Source organism: Schistocerca americana, chromosome 3 (genome assembly GCF_021461395.2).
Source record: "Schistocerca americana isolate TAMUIC-IGC-003095 chromosome 3, iqSchAmer2.1, whole genome shotgun sequence".
In the NCBI taxonomy this organism is placed as follows: Eukaryota; Metazoa; Arthropoda; class Insecta; order Orthoptera; family Acrididae; genus Schistocerca; species Schistocerca americana.
The window spans coordinates 890,607,250-890,629,661 of NC_060121.1; the positions used below are offsets into that span (position 1 = coordinate 890,607,250).

Here is a 22,412-nt window from a genome sequence, read left to right on the forward strand (position 1 = left end):
TTGATTTCACGGACGATATACGACGAACCGCTGCTTACAACTTTCGACGGCTTTTACGAAATGTTCGGACTGGGATAGCCAACAACCGCCTACAAGCCCTGGACATCGTCCAACGGACTCATTATGTTAACACACATTTAGCATCGCATATTCTGCGCCTCGCCCAGATATTACCTATACCGGTGATGATAGCTCGCTGTATACTGGCGGCTTTTGGGTCCTTCGTGAGTTCAGGAATGCTTTTCAAGATCAAATATGAGACTCTCATCCTTCCCCCGGATCGGGGAGGGCTTGGCCTTTATCACGTTCATGACAGAGCGGTCGCCCTATTTGTGAGCACATTAGTCAAACTATGGCACCGCCGTCGGGACAGTCTGACGAGTTTGTTAATAGAAGAACTAGCACCGCCCTCCCTGTTGCCACCTGTGCCGATACACCACGTCCCCTCCTCGCTCTTCTACATCGGTGTCTTTTACCTCGAACTCAGTTACGTTAGACTTGCCTTACTAGCGATTCAACTGGCGACGGAAAAAACGGTTTGTCCGCAGATCGTGGTCTCGCGGTAGCGTTCTCGCTTCCCGAGCACGGGGTCCCAGGCTCGATTCCCGGCGCGGTCAGGGATTTTTCCTGCCTTGAGATGACTGAGTGTTGTTGAGTCATCTTCATCATCATCATTCATCCCCATTACGGTCGGAGGAAGGCAATGGCAAACCACCTCCACTAGGACCTTGCCTAGTACGGCGGTGCGGGTCTCCCGCGTCGTTCCCCTACGCTCTGTAAAGAAGTACGGTACTTCATCATCGGGTCCTGCAACGTCAGCGACCCGATAACGTCGTGGAGAGGAAGCACCCGAACGTCAACTGGCGAGTAGTGTGGAGGACAATTCACCACGTAACACTGGGCACTCACGTCACGGCGATGTGGTATACCACTGTCAACGGTAAGCAGGTGACCAGATCAAGGCTACATGCGATCCACGTGGTAGACTCACCCACGTGCACGAGCTGTGGCGTTCAAGACAACGATGAATACCGTCTTAGCTGTGGCGAGTCTACGGCTGTGTGGCACTTAGTGAGGCAAATGTCAGCATACTTCCTTCGGGTAACGCCGAATCATATCGACCCCAAGACTATCTTATTCCCGGATGAGACGTATTACCGCACTAAAACTACTGCAATGACGTGGCTTCGTGGACATGCAGTGCATTATTTGTTTCAAGACGGCACTAAGGACACTTTCGACTTTTGGAACTATTTGCAGGAACGACAATGCAAGATCCTCCGTAACCCAAAGTATCGACAATATCTTTCCAATTATTTGTGGAGTGCGTTCCACGACCCTCCACGTAGCTGGAACATCACGGGTAAGAGAAGCTAAAATTACAAGACGATGATACAACACTACACGGTACAACGTGGGATCTACCTTGGTCATTGCGAGATGCCATACCTGGATGATACAGCAGATGGAGAGCTTCGTCGTGACCCCTCCCAATCTGTAGCAGTATTTTCCACATTTCATTTTCCGTCCCCGGTGCGAAAAGTTCTTCACAGTTTTTGTTTCCCATCCGGCGTAAGATGCAGTACCGGTTAATGGTGGTACGGACTATACCCTTAGGTTCTGTTTCATGGTTTCCTTAGCCTCACACTTTGCTCTCTTTTTTTATGTCCTTTGCTGCACCTAAGAGCATGTTTTTTAGTTATGTGCGCCCTAACTAGACGCAACGAGTGTACTTACTAGTTTCGGTTACTTACTGTTAAAAAAAAAAGTAAAAATAAAAATCAAAATAAAAAATAAATAAATAAATAAAATAACAAAAAATTCAAAACAATACACCCATTGCATCCTTTGCACCGCATCCCCAGGATGAGAGGGAGGAGACAACGTGGCCAGGCCTCGGGTTGCGACCCCTGCCCACCTTGCCACCGCCACCCCACGACCTGATCCATTCCCCACAAAAAAATTCGGTTAAGGCAACCGTTGTAGAGAAGTGGAGCATCTACGTACGAGTCCGGGGCCAGCACAAAAAAAAAAGGATCATAATGCAAAGTGTGATGCGTCCGTGGATTGTGTCCCGCCACATTCAAAATTTTTTTTCACTAACCTTCGAGTTTTTAACAGGTCCTGTTACTTTCTTATTAGTTTAATGTAAGTACACTACTGGCCATTAAAATTGCTACACCACGAAGATGACCTGCTACAGACGCGAAACTTAACCGACAGGAAGAAGATGCTGTGCCGGCCGAAGTGGCCGTGCGGTTAAAGGCGCTGCAGTCTGGAACCGCAAGACCGCTACGGTCGCAGGTTCGAATCCTGCCTCGGGCATGGATGTTTGTGATGTCCTTAGGTTAGTTAGGTTTAACTAGTTCTAAGTTCTAGGGGACTAATGACCTCAGCAGTTGAGTCCCATAGTGCTCAGAGCCATTTGAACCATTTGAAGATGCTGTGACATGCAAATGATTAGCTTTTCAGAGAATTCACACAAGGTTGGCGCCGGTGGCGACACCTACAACGTGCTGACATGAGCAAAGATTCCAGCCGATTTCTCATACACAAATAGCAGTTGACCGGCGTTGCCTGGTGAAACGTTGTTGTGATGCCTCGTGTAACGAGGAGAAATGCGTACCATCACGTTTCCGACTTTGATAAAGGTCGGATTGTAGCCTATCGCGATTGCGGTTTATCGTATCGCGACATTGCTGCTCGCGTTGGTCGAGATCCAGTGACTGTTAGCACAATATGGATTCAGTGGGTTCAGGAGGGTAATACGGAACGCCGTGCTGGATCCCAACGGCCTCGTATCACTACAGTCGAGGTGACAGGCATCTTATCCGCATGCCTGTAACGGATCGTGCAGCCACGTCTTGATCCCTGAGACAGCACATGGGGACGTTTGCAAGACAACAACCATCTGCACGAACAGTTCGACGACGTTTGCAGCAGCATGGACTATCAGCACGGAGACCATGGCTGCGGTTACCCTTGACGCTGCATCACAGACAGGAGAGCCTGCGATGGCGTACTCAACGACGAACCTGGGTGCACGAATGGCAAAACGTCATTTTTTCGGATGAATCCAGGTTCTGTTTGCAGCATCATGATGGTCGCATCCGTGTTCGGCGACATCGCGGTGAACGCACATTGGAAGCGTGTATTCGTTATTGCCATACTGGCGTATCAGCCGGCGTGATGGTATGGGGTGCCATTGGTTAAAAGTCTCAGTCACCTGTTGTTCGCATTGACGGCACTTTGAACAATGAACGTTACATTTCAGATGTGTTACGACCCGTGGTTCTACCCTTCATTCGATCCCTGCGAAACGCTACATTTTAACAGGATAATGCACGACCGCATGTTGCAGGTGCTGTACCGTCCTTTCTGGATACAGAAAATGTTCGACTGCTGCCCTGTCCAGCACATTCTCCAGATCTCTCACCAACTGAAAACGTCTGGTCAATGGTGGCCGAGCAACTGGCTCGTCACAATACGCCTGTCACTACTCTTGATGAACTGTGGTAACGTGTTGAAGCTGCATGGGCAGCTGTACCTGTACACGCCATCCAAGCTCTTTTTGACTCAATGCCCAGGCGTATCAAGGCCGTTATTACGGCCAGAGCTGGTTGTTTTGGGTACTGATTTCTCAGGGTCTATGCACCGAAATTGCGTGAAAATGTAATCACATGTCAGTTCTAGTGTAATACTTTTGTCCATTGAATACCCGTTTATCATCTGCATTTGTTCTTGGTGTAGCAATTTTAATGCCCAGTAGTGTATAAGCTATTTTATTCGGCGTTATGTAAACATAGGTGCGCTATTTTTAAGGAGTGAATTTTTTCGAAAATCTTTATCTACAGGACAGCTTGCACTACTTGTAATAAGATGTTAGTGATCAAGTAAGAATGACCTTAGGGTTTTACTATACAGTGAGAATGATGAAATAACTTTTACCTCATGTGGAGAACTATTATGAAGTTGCATCGCACTATTTGTAATGAAGTTTTATAAGCCGAAGTCGTTATTGACTGGACATGCTACTTTCCTTTTTGCCTTATCATGCTCACAGATATTGCAGTTTTCATTTCCAGGCTGACAAATTATTGAACTATATCAAACAAAATCGTCATAATTTCTGAACAGTTTGCGTTAGGACGTTCAATCTACACGGTTTGACGCGGGGAATGATGGGAATTAGTATGGTTTGGTTTAGCAACGAAGCCTCCTTTCATTTGGATGGGTCCGTCAATAAGCAAAATTGGCGGCTTTGAGGGACTGAGAATCCTTCAGCGGGTGACTGTGTGGTGTACATTGTCCAGTCACGGAATAATTGGTGCGATATTCCTTGATGGCATGGTGAGTACCGTAAGGTGCGTGAAGATTTTGGAAGATGATTTCATCCCCATTATCCAAAGTGACTCTGATTTCGACAAGATGTGGTTCATGCAAGAAGGAACTCGACCCCATCGAAGCAGAAGAGTGATGTCCTGGAGGAGTACTTTGGTACCGCATTATGGCTCTGGGGTACCAGAGGCCACTGGCATGGGCCTCGATTGGCCTCCATATTCTCCGGATCTGAACACAGGCGACTCCGTTTTGTGGGGCCACATTAAAGACAAGGTGTACAGCAATAACCCCAAAACCATTGCTGAGCTGAAAACAGCCATTTAGGAGGTCATCAACAGCACTGATGTTCCGTCACTTCAGCGGGTCATGGAGAATTTCGCTGTTCGTATGCGCCACATCCTCACCAATTATGGCAGGCATATCGAACATATCATAACCTATATACAAACATCTGTAGTGACGTTTACATGTTGAATAAAGTGTGTGCATGCCGTAGTTTGTACCTAATTTACGTTTTTTCTCATGTAGCTCAATAATTGTCACCCTGTACGTATACTACAGACAGAACAACCTGACTATACTCCATTCATCATAAGAATCTACATCTACATCTACATCCATACTCCGCAAGCCACCTGACGGTGTGCTGCGGAGCGTACATTGAGCACCTCTATCGGTTCTCCCTTCTACTCCAGTCTCGTATTGTTTTTGGAAAGAGAGATTGTCGGTATGCTTCTGTGTGGACTCTCATCTCTCTGATTTTACCCTCATGGTCTCTTCGCGAGATAAACGTAGAAGGGAGCAACATACTGCTTGACTCCTCGGTGAAGGTATGTTCTCGAAACTTCAGCAAAAGCTCGTACCGAGCTACTCTTGCAGAGTCTTCCACTGGAGTTTATCTATCATCTCCGTAACGCTATCGTGATTACTAAATGATCCTGTAACGAAGCGCACTGCTCTCCGTTGGATCTTCTCTATCTCTTCTATCAACCCTATCCGGTAAGGATCCCACACCGGTGAGCAGTATTTTATTTGGTCATTCGATTTTAAATCACTCCTAATGCCTACTCTCAGATAATTTATGGGATTAACTGCTTCCAGTTGCTGACCTGTTATATTGTAGCTAATTGATAATGGATCTTTCTTTCTGTGTTTTCGCAGCGCGTTACACTTGTCTACATTGAGATTCAAATGCCATTCCCTGCACCATGCGTCAATTCGTTGCAGATCCTCTACATTTCAGTACAATCTTCCATTATTACAACCTCTCGATATACTACAGCATCATCCGCAAAAAGCCTCAGTGAACTTCTGATGATATCCACAAGGTCATTTATATATATTGTGAATAGCAACGGTCCTATGACACTCCCCTGCGGCACACCTGAAATCACTCTTACTTCGGAAGACTTCTCTCCATTGAGAATGACATGCTGCATTCTGTTATCTAGGAACTCTTCAATCCAATCACACAATTGGTCTGATAGTCCATATGCTCTTACTTTGTCACTAAACGACTGTGGAGAACTGTATAAAATGCCTTGCAGAAGTCAAGAAACAAGGCATCGACCTGGGAACCCGTGTCTATGGCCCTCTGAGTCTCGTGGACGAATAGCGCGAGCTGGGTTTCACACGATCGTCTTTTTCGAAACCCATGCTTATTCCTACAGAGCAGATTTCTAGTCTCCAGAAAAGTCGTTATACTCTAACATAATACATGATCCAAAATTCTACAACTGATCGACGTTAGAGATATAGGTCTATAGTTCTGCACATCTGTTCGACGTCCCTTCTTGAAAACGGGGATGACCTGCCCTTATGTAAACATTACGCCAAGTATTCTTCCGCGTTTGCTTGAATCTCATTGGATTTCGTTTCACGTGGAGCGGAAACCTAGTTGTGACCAGTACAGTCAAGTATGATCGTAAGAATACGTTTCATGCTGTGTTACACGCACGCAGATAGATCGATAATGTGCGGGACAACAGCTTTAGCGGCTCATTAAACTTGGGCAGCACTGACCAACCAGCGGTCCGTATAGGCTGCAATGATGTGAGCAGTTGCAGTTCAGACGTAAAAAGAATCGGGCAAAGAACAAACATAGCTTCGAATGTCATTTAATTTTAAAGAGAATGAAATAATATCCGGCAAAACTCCAGCGCTACAGCACGCTTCTTAGATGACCAGACGGAAAGCATAAAATGCTCTCGTTCTCACTTGACATAGTATTATAATCACAAACAAGAGTGATGAAAATTCCTAACTTAAGCACAGCGTAATTTTTCTGAGCGAGCCATGTGTGATGCAAAAGTATACTGCAGGGATGTCACAGTACTGTTGAATACTGAAGCCAATGAAGGTATTAATTACTGTCAGTCGTCTGGCAATCTCTTAGCTCCTTACTTATCCGTATCCGAGAAACATATTTCAGTACTGGAAATATCACCTGTAAACCGTGGCGGGACTGGCGCCAAGGATATCTTTGGCTTAGGCACTATCGATTCCCTCTGGCAGAAGTTTGTCTTTGGAGCCTAGGCCGGCTCAAGATATAGCGGACAGTACCGAGTGGAAGTGGCAGAAAAACACTGGGCACCGCACGCGGAAGTGCGCGTGTTAGCGAGAGGTTGGATAGACGACAGCGAGCGCGGTGTGCCTGAGTATGGACGGCGGTTAGTGCTTGATCGTACTGGGGTCAGTAACAGCGGGCCAGCGCTGTGGCCTCTTGGCAATCTCGTGAAGCTATGCATGTGCTCGCTTCCGTGAAGGAACACGCTGTTACTACCGGACTAAGCAACGTCTGGTGTCTTCGCCACATCGATCCAGCAGCTGGCATCAAGTTAAGTAATTCAAGTCCTACCAACGATTAGTGAAATATGATGATGATTGCTCTTGAGGCAGCAAAGCAGTGCAAGGACTGTGATGAGATATTTCATGCCTTTTATTAAGTATGTGCTTTTCTCCTTAATAGTACTGTTCTTACTTTTTTTTAAAAGTTGATACGTGTATGCAGCCCTACTGACCGATCTGTATTCCGTGTCTAAAGATTGCCGTGTGGTACCTTATAGGTGCTTCATGTGATGCTTGGGTTTTAATGAGCCAGTTTCGTTTTCATCATTAGTGTACGTGGTTCTGCTTAAAGGAATGAAATTAGTTTTATTATTGTCAATTTTATCGAAGTAGTTTTCTGTAAAAGTTTGAGTATTAAGGTGAAGGAAGGTGTGTTTGGTTTCCTGTTGTCGCTTCTGATGTTTCAGAGATCGGAAGCAGTGGGCAACCGAAGTGCAGAGCCTCCCCTTTTAAATTACTAGCCGGCGCACGGGCGGTGGACTTCGCCCGAGCTCGCGTGTGCTGTTTGGTTCCGATTTCGGCGTTCTAAACGGGGTGGAAGTACAAACGGAGTCCACATCTTAATTCGAAGGTAAGCACTCAGTCGCCTCCACCGTTCGTGGCCAGGCCGTGGCCTCACAATCTCGGGCCTCGGTTATTGTACAAGCTGCATTTTATTTAAAGCTTGTGGTGGCTCTGCAAGATTGCCCAGGTTAAATGTTTTAAATATTTGTCTTAAGAATTTTGAGGGATTTCTAGAAGAACATGTCTTAATTGATACCGTTTTTTAAAATTGCGGTGCAATTCAGCCTTAGTGGCGTATGCCAGTTTTGATGGGGAAATAATTGGGTTATTACTAATCAAACTGTCTATATCCCGCCCGGGGTGGGGGGGGGGGGGGGAGTGGGGGGAGTTGCTTTTCAATCTATGCGGAAATAATACGAGGGCAGTTCAATAAGTAATGCAACACATTTTTTTCTCGGCCAATTTTGGTTGAAAAAACCGGAAATTTCTTGTGGAATATTTTCAAACATTCCCGCTTCGTCTCGTATAGTTTCATTGACTTCCGACAGGTGGCAGCGCTGTACGGAGCTGTTACAATGGCGTCTGTAACGGATGTGCGTTGCAAACAACGGGCAGTGATCGAGTTTCTTTTGGCGGAAAACCAGGGCATCTCAGATATTCGTAGGCGCTTGCAGAATGTCTACGGTGATCTGGCAGTGGACAAAAGCACGGTGAGTCGTTGGGAAAAGCGTGTGTCATCATCGCCGCAAGGTCAAGCAAGGCTGTCTGATCTCCCGCGTGCGGGCCGGCCGTGCACAGCTGTGACTCCTGCAATGACGGAGCGTGCGAACACACTCGTTCGAGATGATCGACGGATCACCATCAAACAACTCAGTGCTCAACTTGACATCTCTGTTGGTAGTGCTGTCACAATTGTTCACCAGTTGGGATATTCAAAGGTTTGTTCCCGGTGGGTCCCTCGTTGTCTAACCGAACACCATAAAGAGCAAAGGAGAACCATCTGTGCGGAATTGCTTGCTCGTCATGTGGCTGAGGGTGACAATTTCTTGTCAAAGATTGTTACAGGCGATGAAACATGGGTTCATCACTTCGAACCTGAAACAAAACGGCAATCAATAGAGTGGCGCCACACCCATTCCCCTACCAAGAAAAAGTTTAAAGCCATACCCTCAGCCGGTAAAGTCATGGTTACAGTCTTCTGGGACGCTGAAGGGGTTATTCTGTTCGATGTCCTTCCCCATGGTCAAACGATCGACTCTGAAGTGTATTGTGCTACTCTTCAGAAATTGAAGAAACGACTTCAGCGTGTTCGTAGGCACAAAAATTTGAACGAACTTCTCCTTCTTCATGACAACGCAAGACCTCACACAAGTCTTCGCACCCGAGAGGAGCTCACAAATCTTCAGTGGACTGTTCTTTCTCATGCACCCTACAGCCCCGATCTGGCACCGTCGGATTTCCATATGTTTGGCCCAATGAAGGACGCAATCCGTGGGAGGCACTACGCGGATGATGAAGAAGTTATTGATGCAGTACGACGTTGGCTCCGACATCGACCAGTGGAATGGTACCGTGCAGGCATACAGGCCCTCATTTCAAGGTGGCGTAAGGCCGTAGCATTGAATGGAGATTACGTTGAAAAATAGTGTTGTGTAGCTAAAAGATTGGGGAATAACCTGGTGTATTTCAATGCTGAATAAAACAACCCCTGTTTCAGAAAAAAAAATGTGTTGCATTACTTATTGAACTGCCCTCGTAAATTGGTTGACTGGTTGTTTGATGTAAAGTTTATTTTAAATGATGTACTTGGCCCGAGTGGCGGTTTTTTTAAATGTTTGCAGAGAGATTAATTCGCATGTGGTTTCATATAACAAGCAGTTTGTAAAATTTGCCTGAGTGGCGTGTTTTTAAATGTTTTCAAAGAGATTAATTCATTTGTGGTTTTATAACAAGCAGTTTGTAAAGTTTGCCTGAGTGGCGTTTCTTAAAGATATTATCTGATTTATGATTGTAATTCTCTTAATGATTTATCTATGATGCAAATAAATATGTTGAAATGAAATGGTCACTGTATGGGTCAAGTTCTTCCACTCCCTTTACATTAAAGGTTAAGGAAATTGCAGTTGAAATAGAATTAACGTTCCAACCTGCTCCTTTGGTAACGAGTCGGTCAACAACAGAATCCACGAAGACACCCAGGCGCCGCATTTTCTCCTCTTCTTTTGTGGCGTGCCATTCTGTCCCGCCAACGTTCGGCAGTGACATGTGAAAAAGTCACGTGCGGTAGATCCAGTGTGTCTGGCAGCTTAACAGTCTTGTTATTTCTCGGGCCAAATCCCTTAACTTGTCTCCAGATCAGTTCTGTTGTGTTCATATTGTAATGGTGCTGTGGCAAATGAAAAAATGCAACATTTGTATGGTGTGCTCGACGCTGTGAAAATGATTTCATGTTTGTACGACACATCTGTGGTATAAAACAATGGACAAATTCCAAATAAAGAGTATCTAGTTTTTCATTTTTGCCTTAAAAATTAAATTGTTACGTTTCTTAATTTAAGCAAACTTTGTTAAGTCTTTCATAAAATATCGATAATTGAGAATTTATATTTGAAATGAAAACAGGAACTTTGCGCGCAGTATGCAATGAAAAACAAGAAGACGTGCATTATTCATAAAAAGTGATCATGAATTTTACGAGATGTAGGCAATTCAAATTGAACGAGGAAAAAAAAAATGACTCAGGCGAGAGTTGGACCAGTCAACCATTTGCTGCAATAAGTTACCAAGCCATTATGCTACCGATTCCGCTGTACACTAATTTTGCATTTGCGTGGTAACTGTGTCTAATAGAGTCCCTCGGAAAACTTCAAAGCCGATTTTCTCTGTCAATTTATGACAAACATTTTTCACCGTGTTCCACAAGCTTGTTTCACTACGGAACGGGAAGCACCGTCAGCCACTTTCATACTGCGAATTAAGTGCGAAAATCAGAGCACAACAGAGTAGAGACTGTGACTATACACGATATTTGAAATAAAAAAAATGGTTCAAATGGCTCTGAGCACTATGGGACTTAACTTCTGAGGTCATCAGTCCCCTAGAACTTAGAACTACTTAAACCTAACTAACCTAAGGACACCACACACATCCATGCCCGAGGCAGGATTCGAACTTGCGACCGTAGCGGTCACGCGGTTCGAAACTGAAGCGCTTAGAACCGCACGGCCACACCGGCCGGCTGAAATAAAATCTACATATCTAAAGCGTAATTAAGAAAAACGTTGATGACTGCTGTTAATACATTTGAGTATCTTATAGTTTCATTTAACGTAACTTAGTAATAATACAGGGTGTTTATAAATGAATATCTGGGTTTTAACGATTTATAATATTTATTACATTAAACTTACAGTTATAAATGATATGTCAAATGAAAGAGCAACTCAGTTGTTTGGCACCAATGCGAATGCACAGCACGCAATGTTTTTTGTGCCGTATCCCGGCGGAAAGTTTATGCGCCTTTCTTTTTTTGGTGAACCTACTGTAACTGGCACTTCTTACCTTGACACACTAGAGCAATGGCTCTTCCCTCAGTTGGAAGAAGATGAGCCAGAGAACTTCATTTTCCAGCAAGATGGTGCGCCACCTCACTGGCATAGTGAAGTACACGACTGGTTGAACTTCACTGTACCCAAGCGGTGGATAGGCCGCAAGGGACCCAATGACAGGGCTTGCTTTGCATGGCCTCCACGTTCACCGAACCTAACGCCATGCGATTTTTTTCCTTTGGGGCTTCACCAAGGATCGTGCGTACGTGCCTCCGCTACCAGCAGACCTCCCTGAATCAAGAAACCGGATTGAAGGAGCTGTTGTTACAATCACTGAAGACACTCTTAGCAACGTTTGGGAAGAACTCGGCTATAGACTTGATGTGTGCCGTGTGACAAATGGTGCTCACACTGAACATTATAAGGTTCTTGGTAAAACTGTCTGAGTTGCAGAGAACCATTAAATGAAGAAGGCAAAATAACTCTTCTTCCAATATTTACAGTACCTTTTGGGTTTGTTTGTAAATGACCAAGTAAGTTTTTAAAAATTTCTGGCCTTACAACAGAGTGATTTTGCCTTATGAAATGGAGTCTTATGCCTTCAATACGTATATATATAAATCACTGCATTTCTTTCTGATGGTAGCTCATCATCAGCTGTTGTAAAAATAGCGTCCACAGCACTTTGAAATGTTTCATTGTAACGCCAGAGATCTAAATTTTTATTTATCGCAATAACCATACAGATTTATCTGTTTTCATTTTCCATTCTTGCACAATAATCTTTCATCGCAGTGAAAGAACACGTAAAAGAATTAGTGCGTTCTAATTCAGTAGTAATTTCACGCATTACACCGTAATTAGTATTGCACGACTGATTTGTTGTTCATTCAGTCTACAGCGAACAGCAGTGTCGGTGTCATAAAAATTAAATTGCGCATGACATGGTGAACGACGATACGTAGAAGTTATTGGACCTGGACTACAATAAAAATTTGTCAACATTAATGAAATTCTCCAAGAGCCGTGTAACTAAGATGTTATTTTATTTAATTTTAACTACAACCAGTTTCGGTATTCCACTATGCCACTTTCAGGACCCACATGCATCTCTCAAAATAAAAGATAGTACCATACAGTGCAATATCTCCCTAGGTTTCGTGAATTCGTACCGTTTGACAAGTGCTTCACTCGAAGACTTGATGACAACTCTATTGCTATAATTAGTCAAAATAAAATAAAACATGTTAGTTACTGGGCCGTTGGAAAATCTCATTAATATTGGCAATTACTTAACCAGCTGATGTCGCAGGTCCATAATGGATCAACAGAGATATAGTAAATGTCGTGTATCTTGAATTGATACAATCCACGTAAAACTATGTCTGAAATTTTGGCCTCAGAATTGACCATAGCACATGCTGCATTGTAACTACGAATATTATTGAAACAGTTCTTTCATTCCTCTTGAATTCTTGGATAATTTGAAGTGCCTCCTTGATATGGTGCACTGAAAAATAAATTTGTGTTAACACTAACAAATTATAACTTTTCCCATATGACAACACAATGTTCAAGCCGTTGTATCACGTACAGTAACCTCTGATGCGACATATATTGCATTAAGAAGCGTTCCCACAAATTCATTAGATCGCAATATGTAAACATCAAAATTATGTGCATTTACATTAAGGGTACATTAGAGGTAGCATTCAGTAAAACAATTGCATTAACATTATGAATGTCCATATTCCTATTACTTGCTCTACTCACAAAACGTGTCTGTCTCACACTGCGTCTTTCATTCCGACCCGTTACCGTTCTCCTTCTAGGCACAGCTTAAACAAATATAGTACTCGTGCAATAAGAGAAGTCAGAAGTCTTAGTTATTCAAAATGAAGAAATTGAAAATTACGAACTTACTTCAAATTTTCTGGTAACGGCAGCAAATGGCCACAAAGTTACTTTTACAGAAAAACAAGCCAAATAACGACGCCAACGTACAACGCTATTTACAGACTTCGTTACTACGATATGTTGATTTCCGCCGCTGACAATGTCATCAATCTTGGAGTTGTCGCGTTGTAACTGTCCTGTACGCCTGTGTTGCTGCAAATGAACGTAAACATGAACGTCCCTCTAACGCGATTTCACGAAATTTTATTTCTTTCGTGTGTCATTTCTGCCATAGCACCCATTGCATATGCAACGCAGAATTTAGTAGCGTTCAGTTTTCGATGTTCACGTGTTGGGGATTTTAATGAGTGACAGAGAAGGTATCATCAGATTTATGAAAATAAAGGCATCTAATTCCTTCTACCACTCTTAAAGGGTACATAGACACATAATTTTTTAGGACTCCTTCTATAATTAATGTTAAAAATCAATACTTCAATTTTCATGTTCGCGTTTTAATATTATGATTTTTTCGTCACATAGACAGCTAATAGCGTCATGTGAGGTCGGTAGAGTTACATTAATACTTAGTATGAAGTATTATACAAAAAACAGGGGCTGATTAGTGTAACGGAAAGAACTACGACGTTTTTCAAAGTAATGTAGCAATAATTCCCATAAACATATGTAGAGTATGTTAAGTCATACTTGGTATCAAAGAGTTTAGAGATACAGCCAACGGTGACTTTTTCTGCCTGGTAGTGTGTAACTTCATTCGTTCGACATACCTGAAAGCTTTCGTTCATGATAAGATTTACACAACATTAAGTGTGAATCTTACAAGAAAGAAGAGAAGAAAACGTACTTTACACCTTTTATGGATTTAGAGAGATATTTTGACGACGTCGACTGGAATACAATCTTTGAAATTCTAAAGTTAACATGAATAAAATAATGGGAGTGACGGGTCATCCACATATCGTACAAACCAGGCTCCAGTTATAGTAGTTGAAATACACGAAAGGGAAATAGTGGTTGAGAATGGATTGAGACAGAGTTGCATCCTAGCTACGATGTTACTCAATCTGTACACTGACCAAGCAGTAAAAGAAACGAAGGCGAAATTTGGAAAACGACGTGTAGAGTTCCAGGTAAAATAATAAGAATTTTGTGGTTTTCCAATGACATTGAAATTTCGTACGAGGGAACAAAGGAGTTGAATGGATAGTCAAGACACAAAGGAATTAATAAGATTAGCTGCTAGTAGGCACTGATTTAAATCAACGGGGAAAGTTGAAAATTTGTGCCGGATCGCGATTCGAACCCAAATATCCTGCTTACTAGATAGATGCTTTGACCACTGGCCACTGGACACAATGGGCATTGCAAATTCACGGACTACCCTAGCACACCTCTCGCCATATCCAAATTCTCACCTTATCCACATACTACTGATTTAGTGCTCCTTGTTCATTATCGTCACTGCTCACGGCATTTCGCCGATTCCCATAAGAGTTAGAGTATGGTGTGTACCCGCACTGAAATGATCTTTCGCCATCATCGGTTAATTATATGCACTGAAGAGCCAAAGAAACTGGTACACCTGCCTTATATCGTGTAGGGGTACCGCGAGCATACAGAAGCGCCGAAACACGACGTGGCATGGACTCGATTGATGTCTGAAGTAGTGCTGGAGGGAACTGACATCGTGAATCGTGCAGGGCTGTCCATAAATCCGTAAGAGTACGAGGCGGTGGAGATATCTTCTGAACATCACGTTGCAAGGCATTCCACATACGCTGAATAATGTTCATGTATGGGGAGTTTGGTAGCCAGCGGAAGTGTTTAAACTCAGAAGAGTGTTCCTGGAGGTACTCTGAAGCAATTCTGGACATGTGGGATGTCGCATTGTCCTGCTGGAATTGCCCAAGTCCGTCGGAGTGCACAATGAACATGAATAGATGCAGGTGATCAGACATGATGCTTAAGTACGTGTCACCTGTCAGAGCCGTATCTTGACGTATCATGGGACCCGTATCACTCCAACTGCACACGCCACACACGATTACAGAGCCTCCACCAGCTTGAACAGTCCCATGCAGACATGCAGGGTCCATGGATTCATGAGGTTGTCTCTGTATCCGTACATGTCCATCGGCTCGATATAATTTGAAACGAGACTCGTCCGACCAGGCAATATGTTTCCAGTCATCAGCAGTCCAATGTCGGTGTCGACGGGCCCAGACCAGGAGTAAAGCTTTGTGTTGTGCAGACATCAAGGGTACAAGAGTGGGCCTCTGTCTCCGAAATCCCATATCGATGGCGTTTCGTTGAATGGTTCGCAAGCTGACACATGTTGATGGTACAGGATTGAAATCTGCAGCAATCTGCGGAAGGGTTGCACTTCTGTCACGTTGAACGATTCTCTTCAGTCCTCGTTGGTCCCGTTCTTACAGGACCTTTTTCAGGCCGCAGCGATGTCGGAGATTTGATGTTTTACCGGATTCCTGATATCCACGGTACACTCGTGAAATGGTCGTAAGGGAAAATCCGCACTTCATCGCTACCTCGGAGATGCTGTGTCCCATCGCTCGTGCGCCGACTGTAACGACACGTTGAAACTCACTTAAATCTTGATAACCTGCCATTGTAGCAGCAGTAACCGATCTACCAACTGCGCTAGACACTTGTTGTCTTATTTCTCTGCCTCGTGATGACTGGGTGTTGTGTGATGTCCTTAGGTTAGTTAGGATTAAGTAGTTCTAAGTTCGAAGGGACTGATGACCATAGCTGTTAAGTCCCATAGTGCTCAGAGCCACTTGTTGTCTTATATAGGCGTTGCCGACCGCAGCGCCGTATTCTGCCTGTTCACATATCTCTGTATTTGAATAAGTTTCTTTGGTTCAAATGGCTCTGAGCACTATGGGACTCAACTGCTGTGGTCATAAGTCCCCTAGAACTTAGAACTACTTAAACCTAACTAACCTAAGGACAGCACACAACACCCAGCCATCACGAGGCAGAGAAAATCCCTGACCCCGCCGGGAATCGAACCCGGGAACCCGGGCGTGGGAAGCGAGAACGCTACCGCACGACCACGAGATGCGGGCAAGTTTCTTTGGTGCTTCAGTGTATGTGGTGTCTGTTCTTTTGAACATGTCCAACATGTCCGGCATGTCCGAAAAAACAGGCAACACATACAGAATGGATAGTATTTTGAAAAGTGGTTATAAGATTATCATCAAAAGTAAAACAAGGTAATTTAATGTAGTTCATTTAAAAAGTCAGGTGATGCTGATTGAAGTGGATTAAGAGTAGAGATATTGAAAGAAGTAGATGGGTTTTGCTATCTGGGCAGCAAAATAAGTGAGCACTGTCGAAGCAGAGAGAAGATAAAGTGCAGACTGGCAATAGCAAAAAAGCTTTTCTGAAAAACACCACTTTGTTAACACTAATGTCAGTTTAAATGTCACGAAATCTTGCCTGAAAGTACTTGCCTACCGTTGCAACGATAATCATTTCAGACAAGAACAGAATAGAAGATTTTGAAATGTGCTGCTGCAGAAGAATACAGAAGTTTAGATGCGTAGATCGTGTAACTAATGTGAGGGTACTGAATGGAATTGTGTAAAAATTGGGATCAGTTGATCGGTTGAGAGGGCATATCGTCAGACGTCAAGGAATCGTTAGTTTGGTAATGGAAGGGGGGGGGGGGGCGTACTGGTTAAAATTATGGAGGGAAAGCGAGGCCTGGCTACAGGAGATAGGCTGGTGTGGATGCAAGCTACACTAGTTTCGCAGAGATGAAGAGGCTTGCACAGGACAGAGTAGTGTGATGAGCTACATCAGACCTGTCTTCGGACTGAACATGTGGGAATAAATTTTAAAAAAATCAAAGAACTGGAAGTTATTAATCCCGTGGCAACGAGGGAGACAGTGCTTTAGAAAGTGAATTCTTAGGACAACAGCAGATTGTAGGAAATGCCATAACGAGATCCATCAGTTAAAGGTAACTTTCCGCTAGAAGGCACTATAATAACTGCTGTCTTGACAGTACAGGACGTGCCTTAGTCTCGGACGCTTGGCTCGCATATCTTTCACAATAGCAAATTTTTATCCCTGTTATGAACCAGCAGAAGTGAATTGATAGACCGGTGCAGTAATTACATTACGTTAGATTTAGGCCTACGTTATTTGCTGTGAAGTTGTCTGCAATTCTGCTATATCTTCAAATCCCTGCGCCACAATTCCACAGACCACCTCTAGCACCTCGTCTTACGTGAGCGATATAATGCGAACGCTGCTCGCCGTAGGACTAAACAAGTATTGGAGAGATCCAAAACGAAACGGTTACTCCGTCCAGCCACGTTACATGAATTGTCGGCAACGGTCCTGAGTGGACGTGTCAGCTGCCACGAAATATTTGCCATCCGATTACAAGAAAACTATTCGATCAAAAAACATAATTCTCTCACATCTTACAGCCTGACATCTTCGCTCGATAAATCACTAAATTTCTTTTCGTTATTCGTCATAGTTTCCGTGCTACAGAAAATTAAGTAAATCATTGCACGAAATACAGGGCATGTCAAAAGGAATAATCCGATAAAAAAAAAATGTTATTTGAGATATGTGCGTGAGCAACGTACTGTTGGAAAGAGCAAAATTTCGAGTTTTACATGGTTCCCTCTAGGTAGCAGCAGTGTGCGCCCACTTCAGTTCTAGTAAAAATGGTGTCGGGACAACAGAAAGTGTTTTGTGTTCTACGTTTTGCGCAGAGCGGGTCAGTAATAACTGTTCAGCCTGACTTTCGCACTAGGTATGGTATACATCCTCCTACAGCACAGAGTATTAGACAATGGCGTGCACAATTCCGAGAAACAGGTTGTTGTGTAAAGGCAAATCGCCGGGCCGTCCCCGAGTGTCTGACACAGACGTTGAACGCATCCGCCATAGTTTCACAAGGAGTCCGCAGAAATCCGTTCGCCGTGTGGTTCGACAGCTAAACATGCCCCCGATGTCCGTCTGGCGTGTGTTGTGCCGACGTTTACGTATGAAACCCTACGAAATTCAGCTACTGCAAGCTCTTCGTGAAGGTGACAAACAACGACGTTTAGCGTTCTGTAATGTCGTTCTTGGCAAGATGGAGGATGACAGTTTTCCTCCACGGTTAGTGTTTAGTGACAAGGCAAAATTCCGTATAAATGGAATGGTGAACCGTCATGATTTGAGAATATGGGGTACGGAAGAACCACATGAAGTTCTACAGCATGAGAGGGACTCTCCAAAATTTAATGTTTTTTGTGCAATTTCACGGGAAAAGCTGTATGGTCCATTTTTCTTTGACGAAACTACTGTTATAGGAAGCACATATCTTGATATTCTGCAGAACTTTTTTTCCCACAGTTGGAGACTGATTCGAACGACTTCATTTACCAACAGGATGGAGCACCACCACACTGATATCTGAAAGAGGGGGAATTTTTAAATGAAAGAATTACTGAACGATGGATTGGTTGCACTGGACCAAATGATCAGCCTTATATTACTGGCCTCCAAGGTCACCGGACCTGAGTATATGCGATTATCTCTTTGGGGGGGGGGGGGGGGATACCAACAACACCGAACGAACTGAGACATCGCATAACAGCAGCTGTGGAAACTGTAAGTCAAAACATGCTTGCTGCAGTGTGAGAACAATTTGAATACCGCATTGGCATATGCTTTACATCTCAAGGGGGCGCATATTGAACACTTATGAAAATGTATGAAAATACCTTTTTGAGATTCCTGTTCATCAAAATACAAAATTCATTGAATATGTTTTTTAGTTTCAGAAATATAGACGTGCCAAACCGGATCATTGTATTAAGAGTCTATTGAGGTGCACTACTGGTTATTAAAATTGCTACACCAAGAACAAATGCAGATGATAAACGGGTATTCATTGGACAAATATATTATTCTAGAACTGACATGTGATTACATTTTCACTCTGTTTGGGTTCATAGATCCTGAGAAATCAGTATCCAGAACAACAACAGCTGACCGTTAGTTTCAGAAATATAGACGTGCCAAACCGGATCATTGTATTAAGAGTCTATTGAGGTGCACTACTGGTTATTAAAATTGCTACACCAAGAACAAATGCAGATGATAAACGGGTATTCATTGGACAAATATATTATTCTAGAACTGACATGTGATTACATTTTCACTCTGTTTGGGTTCATAGATCCTGAGAAATCAGTACCCAGAACAACAACAGCTGACCGTAAGAACGGCCTTGATACGCCTGGGCATTGAGTCAAACAGAGCTTGGATGGCGTGTACAGGTACAGCTGCCCACGCAGCTTCAACACGATACCACAGTTCATCAAGAGTAGTGACTGGCGTATTGTGACGAGCCAGTTACTCGGCTACCATTGATCAGACGTCCTCAATTGGTGAGAGATCTGGAGAAGGTACTGGCCAGGGCAGCAGTCGATCATTTTCTGTATCCAGAAAGGCCCGTACATGACCTGCAACATGCGGTCGTGCATTATCCTGCTAAAACGTAGGGTTTCGCAGGGATCGAATGAAGGGTAGAGCCACGGGTCGTAACACGTCTGAAATGTAACGTCCACTGTTCAACGTGCTGTCAATGCGAACAAGAGGTGATAGAGATGTGTAGCCAATGGCACCCCATACCATCTCGCCGGGTGATACGCCAGTATGGCGATGGCGAAAACACGCTTCAGTCTGGAACCGGGCGACCGCTACGGTCGCAGGTTCGAATCCTGCCTCGGGTATGGATGTGTGTGATGTCCTTAGGTTAGTTAGGTTTACGTAGTCCTAAGTTATAGGGGACTGATGACCTGAGGAGTTAAGTCCCATAGTGCTCAGCGCCATTTTGTAGATACTCTTCTAATGTTAGATGTATCAAGAATCAGTTTCTGAACAAGATCCTGAACATGGGCCTTCCATGCTAGCTATTTGAGCACCTGGGAATTTCGATTGTTCAGACTTACTAATTACGCACCCGTTCTGTCTGATCAAATTGTCAGTTTTGGCTGAACTGTGAACTGGTCGAGGAAACTATTGTATGAGAGGTGTTTCCAGAATGACAAGGCGAGGTATTTTGGAGGTGGAACCTCCCCTGAATTGCCGAAATGCAGACGTCTACAAATAAGGACTACTCCAAGTCATCCGTCGTTGGAAAAAAAAGGTAGAGGACTAATACCATCAGTATAACAATAATGGCGTGTGACGAGGGCCTCCCGTCGGGTAGACCGCTCGCCTGGTGCAAGTCTTTCGATATGACGCCACTTTGGCGACTTGCGCGTCGATGGGGATGAAATGATGATGATTAGGACAACACAACACCCAGTCCCTGAGCGGAGAAAATCTCAGACCCAGCCGGGAGTCAAACCCGGGCCCATAGGATTGACAGTCTGTCGCGCTGACCACTCAGCTACCGGGGGCGGACAATACCATCAGTAAGCTTCGTCTTTGAAGCTAGATTGTTTGGAGATGACAATCAACTTCTTTTACGATTCCCTTCGTATCACGTAATATTTTAGATTAGGTTATTTGCTGTGAAGCTGATACTTCTACTTCGGGCACACAGGTGTCCAGTCGACAGCACATTTAATCGTGTGGACGCACGAAGCTGACAGCGACGCACTTTGGCGCGGGTTAGAACGTCGGGAATGGACCGGCCTTTCCCCTGTCGGTTATGCAGCCCGCAGCACACGCCTCTGCCAGTGACGTAACAGCGTACTGTTCGCGCGTGCGCACACCGCCCGCTGAGGCGGGCATCAGCTGTTGGCGCGGCTCGGCGGGCGCCAGTCGGCGTGCGGCGTCGGTTGTGTGCTGTTGCTGTGTCGCGTGCTGTCTCCGTGTGTACTGTCTCTGTCGCGCGATGCTGTCGGCTCGAGTGTGCGGTTGCGGGCGGCGCAGCCTCTGGTGGGGTCTGGCAGCGGGAGCAGCCCTGCTGGCGGTCGCTCTGGTGCTGCGCTGGGCCGCCTTCCCCGCCATCCTCACCGCTAAGATCAAGCAGGTAGGCGGCGTAGTGTCCAACTGCAAGTCTGACAAGCGCCTGCAAATCGCCTTCGACTCCAAGTAGTTCGAAAAGACTTATACAAGTATTAGTTACTGCTTAGAATCCGTGGAGCTCGCACAGCAACGAAATATTTGTTTGCAATGGGCGACACCGATACTGTAAAACAAATAAAGAAATAAATAAAATAAAATTAAAAAAAATATATAAAAATGTAGCCTAAGAAGAAAATAGGCGTCTAGTGTAGAGGCTAGTTACTGAAACGAAAAACTTCTTCTCTTGTTAAGTTACTATGTGAATTGGTGTTGTTGTGGTCTTCAGTCTTGAGACCGGTTTGATGCAGCTATCCACGCTACTCTATCCTGTGCAAGCTCCTTCATCTCCCAGTACGAACTGCAGCCTACATCCTTCTGAATCTGCTTAGTGTATTCATCTCTTGGTCTCCCTCTACGATTTTTACCCTCAACGCTGCCCTCCAATACTAAATTGGTGATCCCTTGATGCCTCAGAATATGTCCTACCAACCGATCCCTTCCTCTAGTCAAGTTGTGCCACAAACTCCTCTTCTCCCCAATTCTATTCAATACCTCCTCATTAGTTATGTGATCTACCCATCTAATCTTTAGCATTCTCTGCAACACCACATTTCGAAAGCTTCTATTCTCTTCTTGTCCAAACTATTTATCGTCCATGTTTCACTTCCATACATGGCTACACTCCATACAAATCTTCCAGAAACGACTTCCTGACACTTAAATCTATACTCGATGTTAACAAATTTCTCTTCTTCAGATACGCTTTCCTTGCCATTGCCAGTTTACATTTTATATCCTCTCTTCGTCGACCATCATCAGTTATTTTGCCCCCCAAATAGCAAACCTCCTTTACTACTTAAGTGTCTCATTTCCTATCTAATTCCCTCAACATCGCCCGATTTAATACGACTACATTCCATTATCCTCGTTTTGCTTTTGTTGATGTTCATCTTATGCCCTTCTTTCAAGACACTGTCCATTCCGTTCAAGTGCTCTTCCAAGTCCTTTGCTGTCTCTGACAGAATTACAATGTCATCGGCGAACCTCAAAGTTTTTATTTCTTCTCCATGGATTTTAATACCTACTCAGAATTTTTCTTTTGTATCCTTTACTGCTTGCTGAAGATACAGATTGAATAACGTTGGGGAGAGGCTACAACCCCGTCTCACTCCCTTCCCAACCACCGCTTCCCTTTCATGT

General features: G+C 44.2%; 1 protein-coding gene across 1 annotated transcript in view; it reads left to right on the plus strand.

The window, feature by feature from the left end:
- The first annotated feature begins 20,980 nt into the window (after positions 1-20,980).
- Positions 20,981-22,412, plus strand: part of LOC124606907 (sensory neuron membrane protein 1-like) — a 352,669-nt gene continuing 351,237 nt past the window's right edge. Inside the window, exon 1 of the mRNA XM_047139010.1 lies at positions 20,981-21,177. Within this exon, the coding sequence (XP_046994966.1) occupies positions 21,040-21,177 (138 nt within the window). The 5' untranslated portion in view covers positions 20,981-21,039. The remainder of the gene's footprint in view (positions 21,178-22,412) is intronic.